Source organism: Harpegnathos saltator, unplaced genomic scaffold, assembly GCF_003227715.2.
Source record: "Harpegnathos saltator strain DR-91 unplaced genomic scaffold, Hsal_v8.6 scaffold758, whole genome shotgun sequence".
Taxonomy (NCBI): Eukaryota; Metazoa; Arthropoda; class Insecta; order Hymenoptera; family Formicidae; genus Harpegnathos; species Harpegnathos saltator.
Genome location: NW_020230602.1, coordinates 235977 through 251956, shown reverse-complemented (window position 1 = coordinate 251956; position 15980 = coordinate 235977). Strand labels below are relative to the sequence as shown.

The following is a 15980-nucleotide window of genomic DNA, read 5'->3' as shown; positions in this document are numbered from 1 at the left end:
GACGTTTCAATTTCTCCGCGCGCGCTGGCCGATAACGACGACGACGACGACGACGGCGACGACGACGACGGCACCTGGTCGAATGTATCGCGGCGGCCGTTGATCGCGCTCCGAGATGGACAATCACCGTTCAACGGGATCATTCACGGGGAATCACGGCCGATACGGACAGGCCGTTTCGTATAAACAAAGAAGCGAGTGCGAGCGGCCGCGCGCGCGAGCATGGACTTTCTCCGTTTGATCCAACAACCGCGTCACTGTCTTCATTATCGTCCCTCGCGGTCGCTTATTGAGTGTCAAATTGACGTCTGGCCCGGACGAGCGGCGGGAGGGCAGGACGCGCGGGAGCGGGACGAAGAAAGCGCGTTACCACGGGCAAGTAGGTTAACTAGCGAAATCTTAGATTCGCGTGTGGCAGTGGCGGCTCCTCGGCGGAAGCTTCTCGACGACGGCTCCAGAGTCGAGAGACGAGCGCGCGGAGCGGAGCGCTGCTTCGAGAAACTGGGTAGACGGCCAGTAAAAGCCTGCGCTGCGCGCAGCCTCTCGTCGCCGCGGCCGCCGCGCCGCGTCGAAGAGGATAAGAAAGAAAAAATTGCGCGATATGAGACAAACGTGCGCCGCGAGCTCTTAATGGCCCTTCTTCATCCTTGGATTCTTCATTGCCCGACGGCCCGTCATCGCGGAATCTCTCCTCTCTGCACGCACTTCCTTCGCCACGCGGACGGAGAGCGTCTGCTCCTCCTCGTTCTCCTCCCTCCTTCGCCGTCGAGGTCTTCGTGCGATGCGCAGCCAGCGGGCTGGCTTTTCCGATTCAATGCGATCCGCGGACGCGACTGCACCGTCGCGGAATCCGTCGCGGAATTCGTCCCTGAGGTGTCGACGCGGCCGACGCGCTGCGCGTGTGCGTGCGTGCGTGCGTACGTGTATGCGTGTGTGCGTGCGTCGAGAGAAGAGCGTACGCAGCGATTATCTCTCTCCGACACAGAAGCGTAAGCCGAGACATCCGAGAGGGCCGGCGCGCCGCGCCGCGCCGCGCCGCGCTTTTCGCCGACGGACAATTAGCGGCGATTAGCGGGCCGTAATGACAACCGACGACTTTGACTTTGAGCCGAAGCGGCTCGAGCGCTACGCGTGCGACCGACGCGTCTAATCAGTTCCGCCCCCCCCCGTGCTAATCACTCTGTGTTTTCTCCTCGGATTCCCCTTGGACTTCCCCCCTCGCGCATCGATCCGAGAGCGGCGACGACCGCCTCCCGCACCTCGCAGCTAGTGCGCTATGCGCTCTTATGTAAATCCCGCGCGCGCGCGTTCAAAGTCGACGGAGCGGATTTATGCACGGCGATAATTTATCCTAGACAAGCCGCGCAACGTTTTAATAATGGCGCCACGAGACGCGAGCGTATTAATCGTGAGGCACGGCCGTGTGTGCGGCTTGCGTAATAAATAAGCGGCGAATGAATAAATCCGTCCGTGGCAACGCGCGCGGCCGCTCTCGAGGACGCGCGCACCAAGTCGCGGATTCTTCTATCTTCCCCCCCTCCGCTCCCCCATCCGCCCCTGCGTCCCTTTTCGCGAGAGCTATCCGCAGAGAGCCGATTACTCTCAATCGGTGTCGCTCGTAAATTGATAAGTAATTAACGCGACTGTGGGAGCGAGAGTAATCGGGAGAAAGCGGGTCGGGAGGGGGGGGGAGGGGGCGAGGCAGCCGACGAAAGCCAGCTCGCCGTGTTGCGGACGAGCACGCCGACGTTACTCGGCGGAATGCCGCGCGCGCGCTGCTATCGCTATAGCGCGGTTGTAATTCCCGGCGATTACTCGCGCGGCAGCTGCCATTTAACTCGACAATCGTATATCACGAAGTCCAGCTGATCAATTAAGAGACGCTTCAGCGCGTCGGGCCGAAGATCGGATGGTCGCGTTTAGCGGTAAACGCGCGCGAGCGAGCGAGAAAGGGCCGCCGCCGCCGCCAGCCTTGACACCGCGCTCGGCGGAAGAGCGGCGGACTTGGCGGACGTTATCTAACCGTGTGCAGGATTGATAGAGTCCCATAAAAAGGAGCAAGAACGGCGAGAAGGAGAGGGAGGGGGTGGGGGCAGGCGAAGGAAGAAGATAGAGGGACGCGCGGCAAGAAAGAGCGGCAAGAAAGTTCCGCGTAAAGAAGCGTGCGAAGAAGTGAGTGACAGGCGCGGCGAATTCGCGTCTCCGCCGGAGGAGGGGGGCGAAAAAGAAGGACGAAGAGGGGACGAGGAGGAGGAGAGGGAGGGGGAGGAAAAGAGCGCGACGGCGAAGGGTAGACACGAGATAACTGGCGCCAGCGTTAATAATTTCATGTTGCGGCGGCATGCGCGGCCGGCCGGCCGGCCGGCCGTCTAATCGTTCGTATCATTTAATCGTTCCGGCCTGCGAGCAACCGACACGAATTACGACGTCCGTGTATGCGAGCGCTCGCGAGCCGCTCGCGGAGCGTTTCGCAAAAAAGTCGCGCTTACGAGGGGCCGCGAGCGCGAGCGCGAGCGATGAATTACGCCTCGGACCTGAAATCATTAGCCGCGAAACGCGCGGCCTCGCGCCCGCGGAGCGTCCGATCGGCTGCGGGGCGAAAGGAAGAGGGAGAGGGGAAAAAAGGAACGGCCGTAATCGGCACGCCGGTGTCGCTGACAGCGGCGAAGACAGGTGCGAGAATGAGCGTGACGGATCGGCGATTGATCTGAAATGCGCGAGAGCCTTTTTTCCTCCGTCCGGCCGGTCTCGCGTTCTCCTCCTCGCTGCGTTGCGAGCGAGGAGGAGAAAAAAGGGGTGTGTGTGAGAGAGAGAGAGAGAGAGAGAGAGACACACACGCGAGTCGAACATGAGCGACAATGAGGATCATTACACGGGTAACACGTGTAACAATACGGCAGTAGTGACGGACGATATCGTAAGAGGAGTAGCGGCGGAGCGAGGAGTGAGAGAACGCTTTGCGAAAGAATCGTCAAGAAGTGCGGCCGCCGTTCAAACGAAGCCTTGAAAAGCCGGCCGTGGATAAACACGATGTTAATATTACCGTATGATTTAGGATGAAGCATTTCCCGGCTCTCGTGCGCGGGACTTAGTTATCGTAATATATAACATTACGGGAGACCTTTCATCCGAGCCGTGGTCTCGAGGGTTATGCCTCCTCTGCGCGTTCTCCGCGCGACACGTGTGCGAAGTATACACACACACACACACACACACACACACACACACACACACACACACACACACACACACACACACACACACACACACACACACATACACAGACGCGCTCGCGCGAGGGGAATCCAGTTTGCCGAGAGTTTTTGCAAAACGGCTAGTGTGCACGTCCAGGGCAGTGATTCCCGGACAACGTGACGCAATTATGCAACGAACTGGTCACCTCCCACCCCCTCCCCCTGCCCGCCCCTCGCTCGGTTCAGCGAGTGTCTCCGGTGCTGGCCTCCTGCGCGCCCTCAGCGTCGCCGATTGTATCGCTGACCTTGAAGCCCTTGAAGAGATCACACTCGCGGCCTTCAGCCTCCAGCGCGCGCGGCTGGCTCGAATCACGTTCGGCTACGGTGTCTGAGAGAGAGAGAGAGAGAGAGAGAGAGAGAGAGAGAGAGAGAGAGAGAGAGGGAGAGAGCCCGCGGGCTGCTTACATTGTTGCGCCGCGGAGGTCGCTTATTTCGCAGCCTCGGAGCCCGTTATCGCTGCTGCGTCGCGAGCGATTCCTCGAATTCCTCTCGACGACGCGAGTCTTGGAGTCGGAGGAATCGTGGCGTGTCGAACTCATTTCTCACTCGACAGGCTCTCGCGGATCGCAAGATTGGAGAATGGCAGAAGGATGAAGAAGCAATTGAAAGACCATAGGTGCTTCTCCAGGTGAAAGATCTACCGGCTCTTGAGACTTGAAGTCTGCAGGATATTTTACGGCTACGGGAAAAAACGACGCCTCGTCCGGCATCTCTGGGCATCTCAGAAGTGAGTAGTTCAAAATATTTGTTATAAATAATCCTTTCGTACAAACTTATTATAATATTTCGCCATTTTCGCTCGAACAAAATCGAGAAATTCTGAGGTCGAAGAGGATTCGTTAGATCGCGGCTTTGCCGCCGCGACCGACGACGACGAGCGCACGTCGAAGCGATCGATGACGGCGCGCCACGCAAAAAGAAGGAAACGAGGTGGCTCTCGAGACCTCTTCCTGCAACCGACACCTGCCCGCTCGTCGGCGGTGTCGTAACTCATCTGACATCCTCATGGCCGAAAACAGAAGCCGCTCCGTATCGGTCGTTCGTTCGTTCGGTCGGTCGGTCGGTCGGTCGCTCGGTCGCTCGGTCGCACCGGTATCTCATAACGGCTCGCGCGCCGCGAAAATGGCACTTTAAATTGCACGCTTACATCGACGCCTTATTAACACGCTCACGGAGAGGCGCCTTCATTTCTGGGAAGTGGCACAGGAAGCATAGATTCGAAGAGGGATATCCTCAGGCGTCTCACTTTAACTCGACCGTCGCCGTCGCCGCCGCCGCCGCCGCCGCCGCCGCCGCCGCCGTCGTCGTCGTCGTCGTCGTCGTCGTCGTCGTCGTCGTCGTCGTCGTCGTCGTCGTCGTCGTCGTCGTCGTCGTCGTCGTCGTCGTCGTCGTCGTCGTCGTCGTCGTCGTCGTCGTCGTCGTCGTCGTCGTCGTCGTCGTCGTCGTCGTCGTCGAGACCGCTCGTCAGCGTCGATTATCAATCTCCGGTGAAACTCCCTCGCGCGAGGTTCCGCGATTGACCGCGACGGAGCACTTCCTGCTGCTCGTCAAAGCTCGCGCTGTCTTCGTTAGCCGGAGCGGCGCGTCGCCGCACTGAGACGTGTTCACCTCGGAAGCCGACGGCCGAAAATCGATCCAATTAATCCGCCTGGCCGAAATATCGTCCTTCCACCCGAGACGTTCGGTGCCGCGATTTGTTTCGCGCCGCGTCTCCGTTGGATCCACGTAAACGCGCTGACAAAAGAACCCGCGAGCGACTCCTCCTCCCCGCTCCTCCTTCCCTACCTCTCTCCCGCCTCCGCGCTCTTGTCGATTAATTGATTTCTCCTCACGGCGAGTCGAGCCCGCGTTTTCGACCAGGGAAGCAATGCGACCGCGTAAAATCGCGCGGGCGAGTTTTCCGCTCCTCTCCGCGCCGCCGGCCGCGGTCGAGTATGAAAGGAGGCGGGGTACTTAGAATCTCTGCGGTCTGCTACGTCTATTTATAGCGTGCACCATACTAATGCACACGCACACGTGTGCAGCCGCACACTGCTCGCCGAGCATAACGGGCTTTTATATACGTTGCACTGAATATTCCTCGCGGACGACCGAGCCTGCTTCTCTCTCTCTCTCTCTCTCTCTCTCTCTCTCTCTCTCTCTCTCTCTCTCTCTCTGTCGTCCCCCTGCCCTCCGCGCGCTCTCTCTCCCTCTCTCACTCTTTCTTTCTCTCTTTTTATTTCCTCCTCCTCCTCCTCTCTCCCCCCCCTCTCTCTCTCTCTCTCTCTCTCTCACCAGCCGCCGTCGCTTCTCGTGCATGCACGCGTGCAAACACACGTGCACCCGCGCACACGCGCGGCACACACGTGTCCTCTTCCTTCCTCTCCGACGCGGCTGCGTTAAACTCGTCTCGCGCGTTACGCGATTTCCCGAACGCTTGCAATTTCCGTCGCGATGAAAGCCAGCCCGGGCGCGAGATAAAAAGCTCGCTCTGCCCGACCGGCCGAGGGGGATGAAAGTTGCAACGAAAACATGCCCGCCGACGATCGACGCGGGTATGAATAGAGTCCGACGCGATTCGAGACTCTCGAGTTGCAAGTCGCGTCGACCTTTGCCTCTGCGGAGGATCGAGATAGCCTCGTTTCTTGCTTCTGAGATTCGAGCGATGCGCAACGCGACTTTGAATTCGTCTAAATCTCCATTACACTTCTCCCCACAAGTTCTCTCCTCGCCGGAGAACGATCGTGTCGTGTAACGCGCGTCTCCTCGTTAAGAGGATCGTTGGTGTTGCATCGCGTCGCGTTACACTGCGTTGCATTGCGTCGCGTTACGTTGCGTTAGCAGCGCGTTTGGAAAGGCGATTGGCTCTCTCTCTCTCTCTCTCTCTCTCTCCCCCTCCCTCTCTTTCCCTCCCTCGTTGCGGTAACGAGATTTGCTTTTTCCGCGCCGGTGCGGCGCGGCGAGACCGGTCACGGCGTCAGTAAATTGACCGATAATGTTGCTTGGCACTGATTGCTGGATAGCAATGATGGATGCTCGAAGAGGTGGGCCGCCTCCCCCCTCCCGCTCCTCCACTGCGCGCCGCCGGTCGCGGCGGCGGCGGCGGCGGCGGCGACGGCGGCAGCGGCGGCCTGCCTGTCCTGTCCTTTGCCTTTACGTGCACGCCAAGGTCGCTAACCTTACGAGCCCTCGGGTGCTGTTTGGCGCCACACTCTCCTCGTACTTTTAGCCTGCCCCTGTTACCGCGGCCTGTTCGCCGATAACGGAGAAAACGACGTCGGGCACGTGGAGGAAGCGAGAGCCGGCCAGCCGGCCGGCCGACCGGCCGGATCATCGCCGCCGCGCCATCGAGAGATATTTATAGTTTTCGGAAATGTTACCAGAGAGGCCACCCGTCGCCCCCTCGATAACCGTCTCTCCTTCTCTCTCTCTCTCTCTCTCTCTCTCTCTCTCTCTCCTGCCGCTTGCGCATTCCGCTCGCGAAATAGGAAACGATATCGATGCGCTCGCACTCGCGCGCGCGCGTTCGACAGTCTTTCGACCGCGGAAAAGAATTTGTTCACAATACGTACGACAGATCGAGAAAAACCTCTGCTCACCGCTCATAGCGGAAGTTGGTGGGTTATAAAAGGGTACACTCGACGTCCGTTGAGCGTCCAGTGATCCTCCTTTCTAAGATGGATTCACGATCGCCGCTGTGAGTCGACAAGACGGATCGAGGAGGAGTAGCTCGCGGCTACCACGATGACATAATCGGACGCCGAGTTTTCGCAATTCCAACGTCGCTCTCGCCGTCCGCATTAAACCCGCGGCTCGTCGCGGAAGAGCGAAATACCGACGTGTCGTTCATTCGGATCGACGTGGAAAGCCGCGTTATCCTCCGCTTCAACAGCGGCTATTTTCTAAATCGGAGGCGCGGAGCGACGAAGGAGCGCAAGCGACCGTGGTAATTTTCGATACGTGGCTACTCTCGCGCGCTCCAGATCTTATCCCAGGCCTCTCGCGCGCGCGCGCGCGCGCGCGAGAGAGAGAGAGAGAGAGAGAAAAGTTCCTTCTTCCCTGTTATCTTTAATGTCGCCGATCGCACATCGCTCCGCGCCCGGCACCGCTGCGGAATGCGCGCCGCTCCGGTTTCAACCGCAGCGGCCAACGGCACACACACAAAAATCCCAAACATTATTAAAACCAGTTTATTAAAACCGCGCGCGCGCACGGTGCCATCCGCGCGTTCATCCGGTGCGATCGCGTTGTAATCGCGCGCGATTTATTAACGCCCATCGGGAACGAGCGATCAACGCGTTGAGACCGCTTTCTCGCGGGTCGCATCCACGGATATAATCCGAGGACTCCATCTTGAAGCGAGATCGTTAGGAAAAATTGGCGACTACAATTCGAGATCCGTTTTTCCATCGTGCCGCGAGACTCGGGCGAGATCGGAGCCCGAGTCTGAAGAGGCGCGTGCGAAAATACACGTGAGGTTAAGGAGAGAAAAGGGAGAACTTACTCTCAACGGGTCTCCGAGGAGCGAGGAAGAGGGGAGTAGTCGTCCGAAGTGTGTTACAAAGGTAGCTTAGGTAACTTGGCTCGTCCGTTTTGTAACTTTCAATGTCGTTATCTCGTGAGACTGTCGTCGCCCGGTTCTTCTACCGTACATTATACCCGCGCGACGATGACGTAACGACAACGACACCGTCGTCGAAAGTTGCAGAATAGCGCGTGCAGTCGCTTTGATGGCTTTTCAAGTAGAAAAAGAGCCGCACGCGCAGCGCGGCGGCCGACGTCAACGAGGGAGGGAAGTCGCGCGTCTAGTCGAAGCCGCGGCTGGAAGTACTGCGAGCGCCATCTGGCGTGCGGCGGGTCGCGCGCGCCTCGCGTCGGTTTATCGGGACGATAAAATAGAGTGCGCCGGAGTAGTCGATGACGCATCATCCGGGAACAGGAGACGACGCATTGGTCTCTCGCGGATATACCCCTCCGACGACGTGTGTGTTGGCCGCGCGATGAATCAGGCCGCGCCAGTGTCGTGTATTCCTGCGGGGAAGATGTCAAAGGCGAAGAAGGTGCTGGACGAGGCGCGGGAGATCCAGAATCCCGAGCTGGATCTCGCGGACAAGGGCATCGCCACGTTCGAGGAGATGCCGGGCTTGCGTGAGTGCTCGCGACGCGACAGCTTCGCGCGCGGATCGCCAAATTAGGCAACTTGTCGCGGCTACTTTTTTCGAGCGGGCGGCTCGCATACGCGCGGCCATTCCTCGCCCCCCTCCCCCGCGCCGCCCGACCACGTGGCTGCGCCGGCGCACGCGCGCTCGCGCACTTTCCGTTTGAATTTTGACAAGTCGAGTCTGTGCGCCGCGAACGGTGAAAACAAAGTGTACGTAGATACATACATACATCCGTACGACAGGCCTCTGTCCCGAAATCGGTTTCGGAAACTTTGCTTCTTTTAGATCTGGATAGGCCTTGAGTTAACTTGGATACGTTCCGCAATTGATCAGCTGATCAATTATCAATATAATTAGTAATAAAAAATCGATCCATTTCTAACGTCTAACGTTACAAGATTAATAGCTAGAATCAAGTTTGTAAACGAAACATAGCGCACACATGGCTGTGGACGTCTAAACGTGAGATCAGCTGATCAATTACGGAACGTATTAAAATTAGCTTAAGGCTTTTACCAACCTTATAATTGAAACCAAAGTTTCCGAAAACAATTCTTCGACGTGTCCGTGTATCTTTTCTGTCGCGTGAAATATTTTATAGTGTCGTTGCGTGTGTTTAATGTTGCCGCTGTTCTTTATTTTTCGAGCTCGCGCGGCGAAGGCCCTGGCCCGTGTTTTATCACGTTTTATTATGTTTCAGTGAACATGATCAATGTAACGAGGCTGACGTTAAGTCACAATAAGATTCAAGGTAACGTCCCATCCTGACGTAATCCCCCGCATGTTAGTGTCGCGTCGCGTCGCGTCGCGTCGGCTTGAATCGATTAATCACGCCAACGAACGTTTTCCAATGCTACAGCGGTACCACCGGGCCTCGCGAATCTGACCAACCTGGAGATACTGAATCTCTTCAACAATCACATCACCGAGCTGCCCATTTCGCTGTCGCAGATGCCGAAGCTGCGAATCCTGAACGTCGGGTCAGTAAATGGCTAGCGCGCACTTTATTATAACTTGACGGTCGTGACGGACGTTTAACGTTTCGTTTCGAAGCGTAGAATGAACCGACTAGACGTGCTGCCCCGCGGCTTCGGCGCGTTTCCGGTCCTCGAGGTGTTGGATCTCACGTATAACAATCTCAGCGAGAAGAATCTGCCCGGCAACTTCTTCATGATGGGTCAGTCGTGGTCTTTAGGTTCGGTCGATTGTATCCTTCCCCGCGAATCGCGCGCGTTTTCATTCTTCTCTTCTCCTCAGAGACCCTAAGAGCTCTCTACCTGGCTGACAACGATTTCGAGTACCTGCCGCCCGAGATCGGCCAGCTGAAGAATCTTCAAATCGTAAGAACCTCTCGTCTACGTGACTCTCGCTCGTTTCCTCTCATCCCTCGGGAGAAATGCTTCTGCGTCCGCTTTCGCTAATCTCTCGACCGACATTTGTTTCTAGCTCGTGTTGAGGGAAAACGATCTGGTCGAGTTGCCGAAAGAGATCGGAGAGCTGACTCGCCTGAGGGAGCTGCATATCCAGGGAAATCGACTGACGGTGTTGCCGCCCGAATTAGGTGGATAGATAGATAATAGTTGGACACGAATAGATAGATAGATAGATGACAGATCGATAGACAGACAGAGAAAAACGCGATCGCAACTCGGTGGAGGTGAAGTTATGGACGCTGCATAAATCGCTGCTCTTGCAGGAAACTTGGACCTGGTGGGTAACAAGGCGGTGTTCCGGATGGAGTTCAATCCGTGGGTCACCCCGATCGGCGATCAGCTGCAAGTGGGCATATCTCACGTTATGGACTACATCCGGTCGGAAACTTATCGATAGTAGGTGTCCTTATCGTCATCGGATCTGATCGTCCGGACGATCTTCAAGGACGATCGACGGCTACGTCACAACCTTCTCGAATCGCGCGCGCGCGCGCGCACCATTTTCTCGCGGACTATATTCTGTCTCTCACCGTCGTCGTCGTCGTCGTCGTCGTCGTCGTCGTCGTCGTGCGCGATTCGCGAAGATTGACGTAGTTATTGATCGCTCAGGGCGTAGACGAGAGAGACGAGTCACCTGTCACTTTTTGCAGCGTGTACAACCGACACCAAAACGCCAAAGGACCGCCGCCTCCCATCGAGAACGACAAGAGCAAGAAAATGTCGCGCGCTCGTTGACGTCCCCTTCTTGTGCCTGTCTGTCTGTCTGTCTGTGCTCGCTCACGTATTAATCAAATATATCGTCTCGACTAATAACGTAATGGTCTCGAACGAAGAGAGATCACCTTCGCAAGCCACGTTACTGCCAATGATCGCGTTAACTTATGAGTAATACAATTATAATTAAAGCGCTACCAACAGCGTTAAACGGTGCCTTCTAGGGTAGGTTCGATACCGACAACTAGAGATGCGTTTGTAACATTGTTATACACTTTTTAATTGTCTACTGAAATAATATATACGTACGCTTTTACATACGCATATATTATCGATTGATTGATGTGTAACTCGGAGAGGAATATATTCGAAAGATATTCTCCGCTAGTTCTCTTCGTGTTTTTCATTTTCAGCTTTTCTTCTGCTTTCACGTCGAACGTTGCACTACGGTGCGGCGACGACCAGTCGGTCCTCTGGTACGTTCTTAGACTGTAGAAAGATTTCCTTAGGCGCGGCAAAAAAATCCATCGACGAGGATGGGATTCGAACCCACGCGTGCAGAGCACATTGGATTAGCAGTCCAACGCCTTAACCTCTCGGCCACCTCGTCCACTGACACACTATTCGAAAATACACGTGGTACGGGGGTGGCAACCCTCCGTTGATACAAGATACTCCCCCGACTTGACGATTTATCATTAAACGCGCCTATTTAATGACTTCGAGATAGAAAGATGCTCTTAAGAGCACCCGCGACGTTCCTACATTTCTTTTCAATCTACCTCAATTTGTCGTAAATCTATATATTTTCATCCAGGCCTCCTAGATCTTCGCGTCAAGTCGCCCCGTTTCTCCGAGCAACGGGTGAAACAAAACAGATCGCGTCAGTTCGCGATCTCGGTGGCCGACATCGAAAGTTGTTCGTTTATCCCATCTCCGGCTGCAAGCTAATTCTTCGGTCCCAAGATGGTAAATATCGCAAAATCGCCATCACAATCGCGCGCGCGATTGACAATTGGAGGCTCTCGCGTTCGCTGGCGCTGGCTAGACCTTGGGGCGGGGGACGGTATTGATCTCGTAAGATTCCCGGGATAGAGACGTAGGTTTCCGAAGGTCACGATGAAAGCGAAGCGACCGCGAGACAGCTGTCCGGTAAGATAGGATCCTAATTCGATCCGAAAAATACACGACAGCGCGAGGTGCTCTCCGTGCATATCGGTCAAGGAGGCGTGCAAATGGGCAACGCCTGCTGGGAGCTGTACTGCTTGGAACACGGCATACAACCCGACGGTATGTTGCCGCCGCAGAATTGCGCCAGCGACGAAGGCTTCCAGACCTTCTTCAGCGAGACCGGCGGCGGCAAATACGTGCCCCGAGCTGTCTTCCTCGATCTCGAGCCTACGGTGATAGGTAAATCGCCTGCGAGATATTTGGCTCGCGTGACTGCGTTCTCTAGACCTGACTAGAGACTTCCCTGAAGTCCCGCTCGAAAAGTCGAGTGACAAGCGAGTCGCTCGAACTCGAGTGAGACTTTACTCAGCAAGAAACTCCGGCGAACGGAGTAGTATATATATTTCTGAAGTGACGCGCTCTTCGCGAGCTTCTCGTCTCCGCGAATGTCAATCCGTGTCGCGAAGTCGCGCATCGATCGGTCGTTGTCGTTCACAGACGAGGTGCGCACGGGAACCTACCATCAGCTGTTCCACCCTGAACAGCTGATCTCCGGCAAGGAGGACGCCGCGAACAATTACGCGCGCGGGCACTACACCCTCGGCAAGGAGATGATCGACCTCGTGCTCGACCGGATACGCAAGATAGCCGACATGTGCTCCGGCCTGCAAGGCTTCCTCATCTTCCACGCGTTCGGCGGCGGCACCGGCTCCGGCTTCGCCAGTTTGCTGATGGACCGTCTGTCGATGGACTACGGCAAAAAGTCGAAGCTCGAGTTCGCCATCTACCCGTCGCCGCAGATCTCCACCGCCGTGGTGGAGCCGTACAACGCCATCCTGACGACCCACACCACCCTCGAGAACTCGGACTGCGCGTTCCTCGTGGACAACGAGGCCATCTACGACATTTGCCGGCGCAATCTCGACATCGAGCGGCCGACCTACACGAATCTCAACCGGCTGATCGGCCAGATTGTCTCGTCGATCACGGCGTCCTTGAGATTCGACGGCGCTCTCAACGTCGACCTCACCGAGTTCCAGACCAACCTCGTGCCCTATCCTAGGATACACTTCCCATTGGCGACGTATGCGCCCATCGTGTCGGTCGAGAAGGCTTACCACGAGCAGCTGACGGTCATGGAACTCACCTCAGCTTGCTTCGAGCCGGCCATGCAGATGGTCAAGTGCGACCCACGAAGAGGCAAATACATGGCCTGCTGCCTGCTCTACCGTGGCGACGTCGTCCCGAAGGACGTGAACGCCTCAATCGCGTCTATCAAAACAAAGAGATCGATACAGTTTGTCGACTGGTGCCCGACCGGATTCAAGGTTAATCCTTTACTCCAATGTTCCTTCGTTCCAACTCGAGGGGAGGGGGTAAATAAGTCATTCACGAGAGAGACTTCGGGCTCTCTTCAAATTCAATCAGTCGACTGATCGTCTCGGACCGGCAGGTAGGGATCAATTATCAACCACCAACGGTGGTGCCGGGTGGCGACCTCGCGAAGGTACAAAGAGCTATGGCCATGTTGGCGAACACCACGGCCATCTCCGAGGCGTGGAGCCGGCTGAACCGGAAGTTCGACCTGATGTTCAGCAAACGAGCGTTCGTGCATTGGTAAACACCCTGACCCTGTGCATCATACTTCTTACCTCGTGAGATTAGCGTTATGCGTGGTCGTGTCGCGCAGTCTTCATGCGACCAGTCGGAACTATAACGTTGATTCGACGTTGATTTGACGTTGACGAGTGGATGGACGTCGATGAAACGTTGAATCAACATTAATGCAACCCTCATCGACGTCGAATCAACGTTGTGGTTTTTACCGAGGGATGGTGGCGGTACGTTGCCGGCAGGTACGTTGCCGAGAACATGGACGAGAGCGAGTTCAACGAAGCCAGGGAGGATCTGGCGGCATTGGAGAAGGATTACAAGGAGGTTGCCGCGGACTCCCCGGACATCGGGGCCGAAGAACTTTAGAAGCTTCCGCTTGCAGAGCGAGAATCGCACGCACCGGGAACGCGATGGGATAAACGGACGTCTCGTTAGCGGTGTCTCGCCCCGTTTTCTCCCCTTTTTTATACATTTTTATGCATGTACATTTTTTATTTTTTATTTACAAGTTTACTTTATACTTGTGTATCTCCCTTTTTTTGTTACCTCCTCTGTACATGTTCTTTGTGTGTAAAACGTTTTTTATTTTAGATTTGTCGCGAGGTACTTGTGGATTCAGTCCTCCTCGACTGGATCCGCAGGGATCCTGCGACAGATTTACAGGGTTCAATGCGTCCTCGTGTTGTGCAATAAAAGAAGAAATGAGAACATTCACTCGGTGTTACGAGGATTGTCAGTTTCGCGGACTCGCGGACTCCATTCGCGCGAAAGATTTCCGAAAAGGAGATGAGGAGGTGGGTGGAGAGGGCGGCAAGGAGCGAGAGGGAGTTGCAAAACGAGACGATATGACTCAGAGATATTATAGGCTTTTTATTGTGTAGAACAGCACGCGGCTGCGCACGAATTATATTACATATGTATAAATTTCCATCGGCATATCTTTTTTTACATTACGGTCGGAGAAACTCTCTCATCGCGTTGTAGAATTCTTTTTCCTTCTCTTCCCCATCGGGCGCGGTGGAAGTGTGTCGTGGCAGTTGTGTAAAAATCGCGAATGTTTATATATGTCTCTCTCTCTCTCTCTCTCTTTTTTTCTCTCTTCTTTTTCTCTCGCCTGTGTATTGTGCGTGTATGCGTGTATATATAGGTGTCTCTCTGCGTATGACACGTGGGGAATAGCGGAACCTACATGTATATGCATATTTATATTTATATTTATATATATATATGTATATATGTATATATATGTATATATATGTATATATATATATATATATATATATATATGGACGTTGCAGGGCAAAAACGAAAGAAAAAGAAACACGTCGGTACTCTCGCTCGCGAACATGCATTCCGCAATTAAATGTCGAATTAAATAGCCGTTAGTCGCACAATACAGTCGTACATTGATGATGATGATGATGATGATGATGATGATGATGGTGATGATGATGATTATAATAATAGTAATGATAATATTAATAATAATAATAATAATATTAATAATAATAATAATAGGCGAATAGCAGATCAAAAGTAAGAAACGTAAGTAGAGCGACGACGATATATCGCAGACGCAGCCAAGCCTACGAACGCTATAAATGACAACTAACCGCGCTGACCGCGATGATAACGATGATAACGAGAGTAAATTGTAAGCATTCGTATAATGATTAAACCGCGAACATCTTCCTCTCTCTCTCTCTCTCTTTTTCTTTCTCGCGCTCTCTAATTTCTCTTCGCATCGTTAGCAATGATCTGGAACTATTTTCCCCTTTCTCTCTCGTCATATCAATAAAATAATAATATTATTAATCATTCCTATCGTTACATCCTTTTTCCACAATTTGATAAAATCGCGGACGCGCCATTTGGCTCGGCATATTTCAGGCGTGTTGCAATAATTCGCGTCTCTCTTCATAATCTATAAAATCTCTCGGTCTCACTCTCTTTCTCTCTCTCTCTCTCTCTCTCTAGCGCGCGCGCACGCCTACCTATCTCTCTTTCCTTCTCTTTCCCCGTTTATTGGAGGGAGAAGGAAAGCACTGCCTCGTATCTCATACTCGTCATACTTTTTGGATTGGCGGCTCTTTTGGATTGGAAGACCCGCCGCTCGCTGGACTAGAGATTTCACTACTGCTTTATTGCGCATTCATTAGTTATAATCGAGAGAGGATCGTCTCCTCTTCTCTCTTCGCTTCTCGCTAAAAGTTAATTTTTTTTCTTTTCTTTTTCTCAAGGGCTCAGACACCTCGTTTCCCTTTGGCTCGAAATCGTTATGTCTCGCTCAAAAGTATTCTCTCTCTCTCATTCTCGTCAAACTCGCAAGAAGTTCGTCGTTCCCTCTCGCGCTTCTCAGGAAAGGGCGCGTCGCGAAATAAAATGCGGACGATTGTGCGCGATAAAGAGGCATTCTGTCGCTCATCTTAGTTGAATCCACGGTTATTAAATTATCGCGCACGTGTAAAAGAGCTCATCTCTCGTTTCGTAAGGCGAGTGTCGGAGGGTGCCGCACGCTTACAAAAACTTACAAGAGAAGTCTGTAAGTCCTTCCCCGAAATTAATAAAAAGTCTGCGTAAGGTACGACAACCTCGAAGAGCAGCGCCGAGTTCTCGAACTTGCACGAGTATCAACGCGACAATGTCACTCGGTT

At 54.2% G+C, this 15980-nt stretch overlaps 3 protein-coding genes and 1 non-coding gene across 5 annotated transcripts in view; 3 read left to right on the top strand and 1 right to left on the bottom strand.

Moving 5' to 3' along the window:
• LOC105185066 (ras-related and estrogen-regulated growth inhibitor) overlaps positions 1–3979 on the top strand; it is a 104120-nt gene extending 100141 nt beyond the window's left edge. The window contains exon 8 of the transcript XR_003114061.1: positions 3808–3979. The gene's annotated coding sequence lies outside the window, so the exon portion shown is untranslated. The remainder of the gene's footprint in view (positions 1–3807) is intronic.
• On the top strand, positions 3837–10858 carry ics (ras suppressor protein 1). 2 transcript variants are annotated; one of them, XM_025306155.1, is made up of 8 exons: positions 3837–3981; positions 9096–9146; positions 9255–9375; positions 9454–9590; positions 9653–9735; positions 9842–9956; positions 10092–10224; positions 10479–10858. In XM_025306155.1, coding segments are annotated over exons 1-8 (726 nt in total). In that variant the 5' UTR covers positions 3837–3980; the 3' UTR covers positions 10564–10858. The 2 variants fall into 2 exon arrangements, with proteins under 2 accessions (XP_025161940.1, XP_011142573.1); XM_011144271.3 differs by lacking the exon at positions 3837–3981 and adding an exon at positions 8159–8381 and having other exon boundaries at positions 9454–9572.
• A 212-nt stretch (positions 10859–11070) lies between these two features.
• TRNAS-GCU (transfer RNA serine (anticodon GCU)) lies at positions 11071–11152 on the bottom strand. The gene has a single exon. It is a non-coding gene; the product is annotated as a tRNA-Ser (tRNA).
• A 553-nt stretch (positions 11153–11705) lies between these two features.
• Positions 11706–14404, top strand: LOC105185022 (tubulin alpha-1 chain). Its single transcript, XM_019842282.2, has 4 exons — positions 11706–11952; positions 12211–13040; positions 13166–13329; positions 13569–14404. The coding sequence occupies exons 1-4, from the start codon at positions 11778–11780 to the stop codon at positions 13690–13692; spliced, it is 1293 nt and encodes a 430-aa protein (XP_019697841.1). The 5' UTR covers positions 11706–11777; the 3' UTR covers positions 13693–14404.
• The last annotated feature ends 1576 nt before the right edge of the window (positions 14405–15980 follow it).

Excerpts from the sequence above, each read along its gene's own strand:
- LOC105185022 (XM_019842282.2), top strand. The coding sequence starts at position 11,778 with ATGGGCAACGCCTGCTGGGAGCTGTACTGCTTGGAACACGGCATACAA. Across the intron at positions 13,041-13,165 it reads GGTGCCCGACCGGATTCAAG|GTAGGGATCAATTATCAACC; the intron begins GTTAATCCTTTA and ends TCGGACCGGCAG. Across the intron at positions 13,330-13,568 it reads AAACGAGCGTTCGTGCATTG|GTACGTTGCCGAGAACATGG; the intron begins GTAAACACCCTG and ends CGTTGCCGGCAG.
- ics (XM_011144271.3), top strand. The coding sequence starts at position 8,234 with ATGAATCAGGCCGCGCCAGTGTCGTGTATTCCTGCGGGGAAGATGTCA. Across the intron at positions 9,376-9,453 it reads CTGCGAATCCTGAACGTCGG|AATGAACCGACTAGACGTGC; the intron begins GTCAGTAAATGG and ends TTCGAAGCGTAG. Across the intron at positions 9,957-10,091 it reads GGTGTTGCCGCCCGAATTAG|GAAACTTGGACCTGGTGGGT; the intron begins GTGGATAGATAG and ends CTGCTCTTGCAG.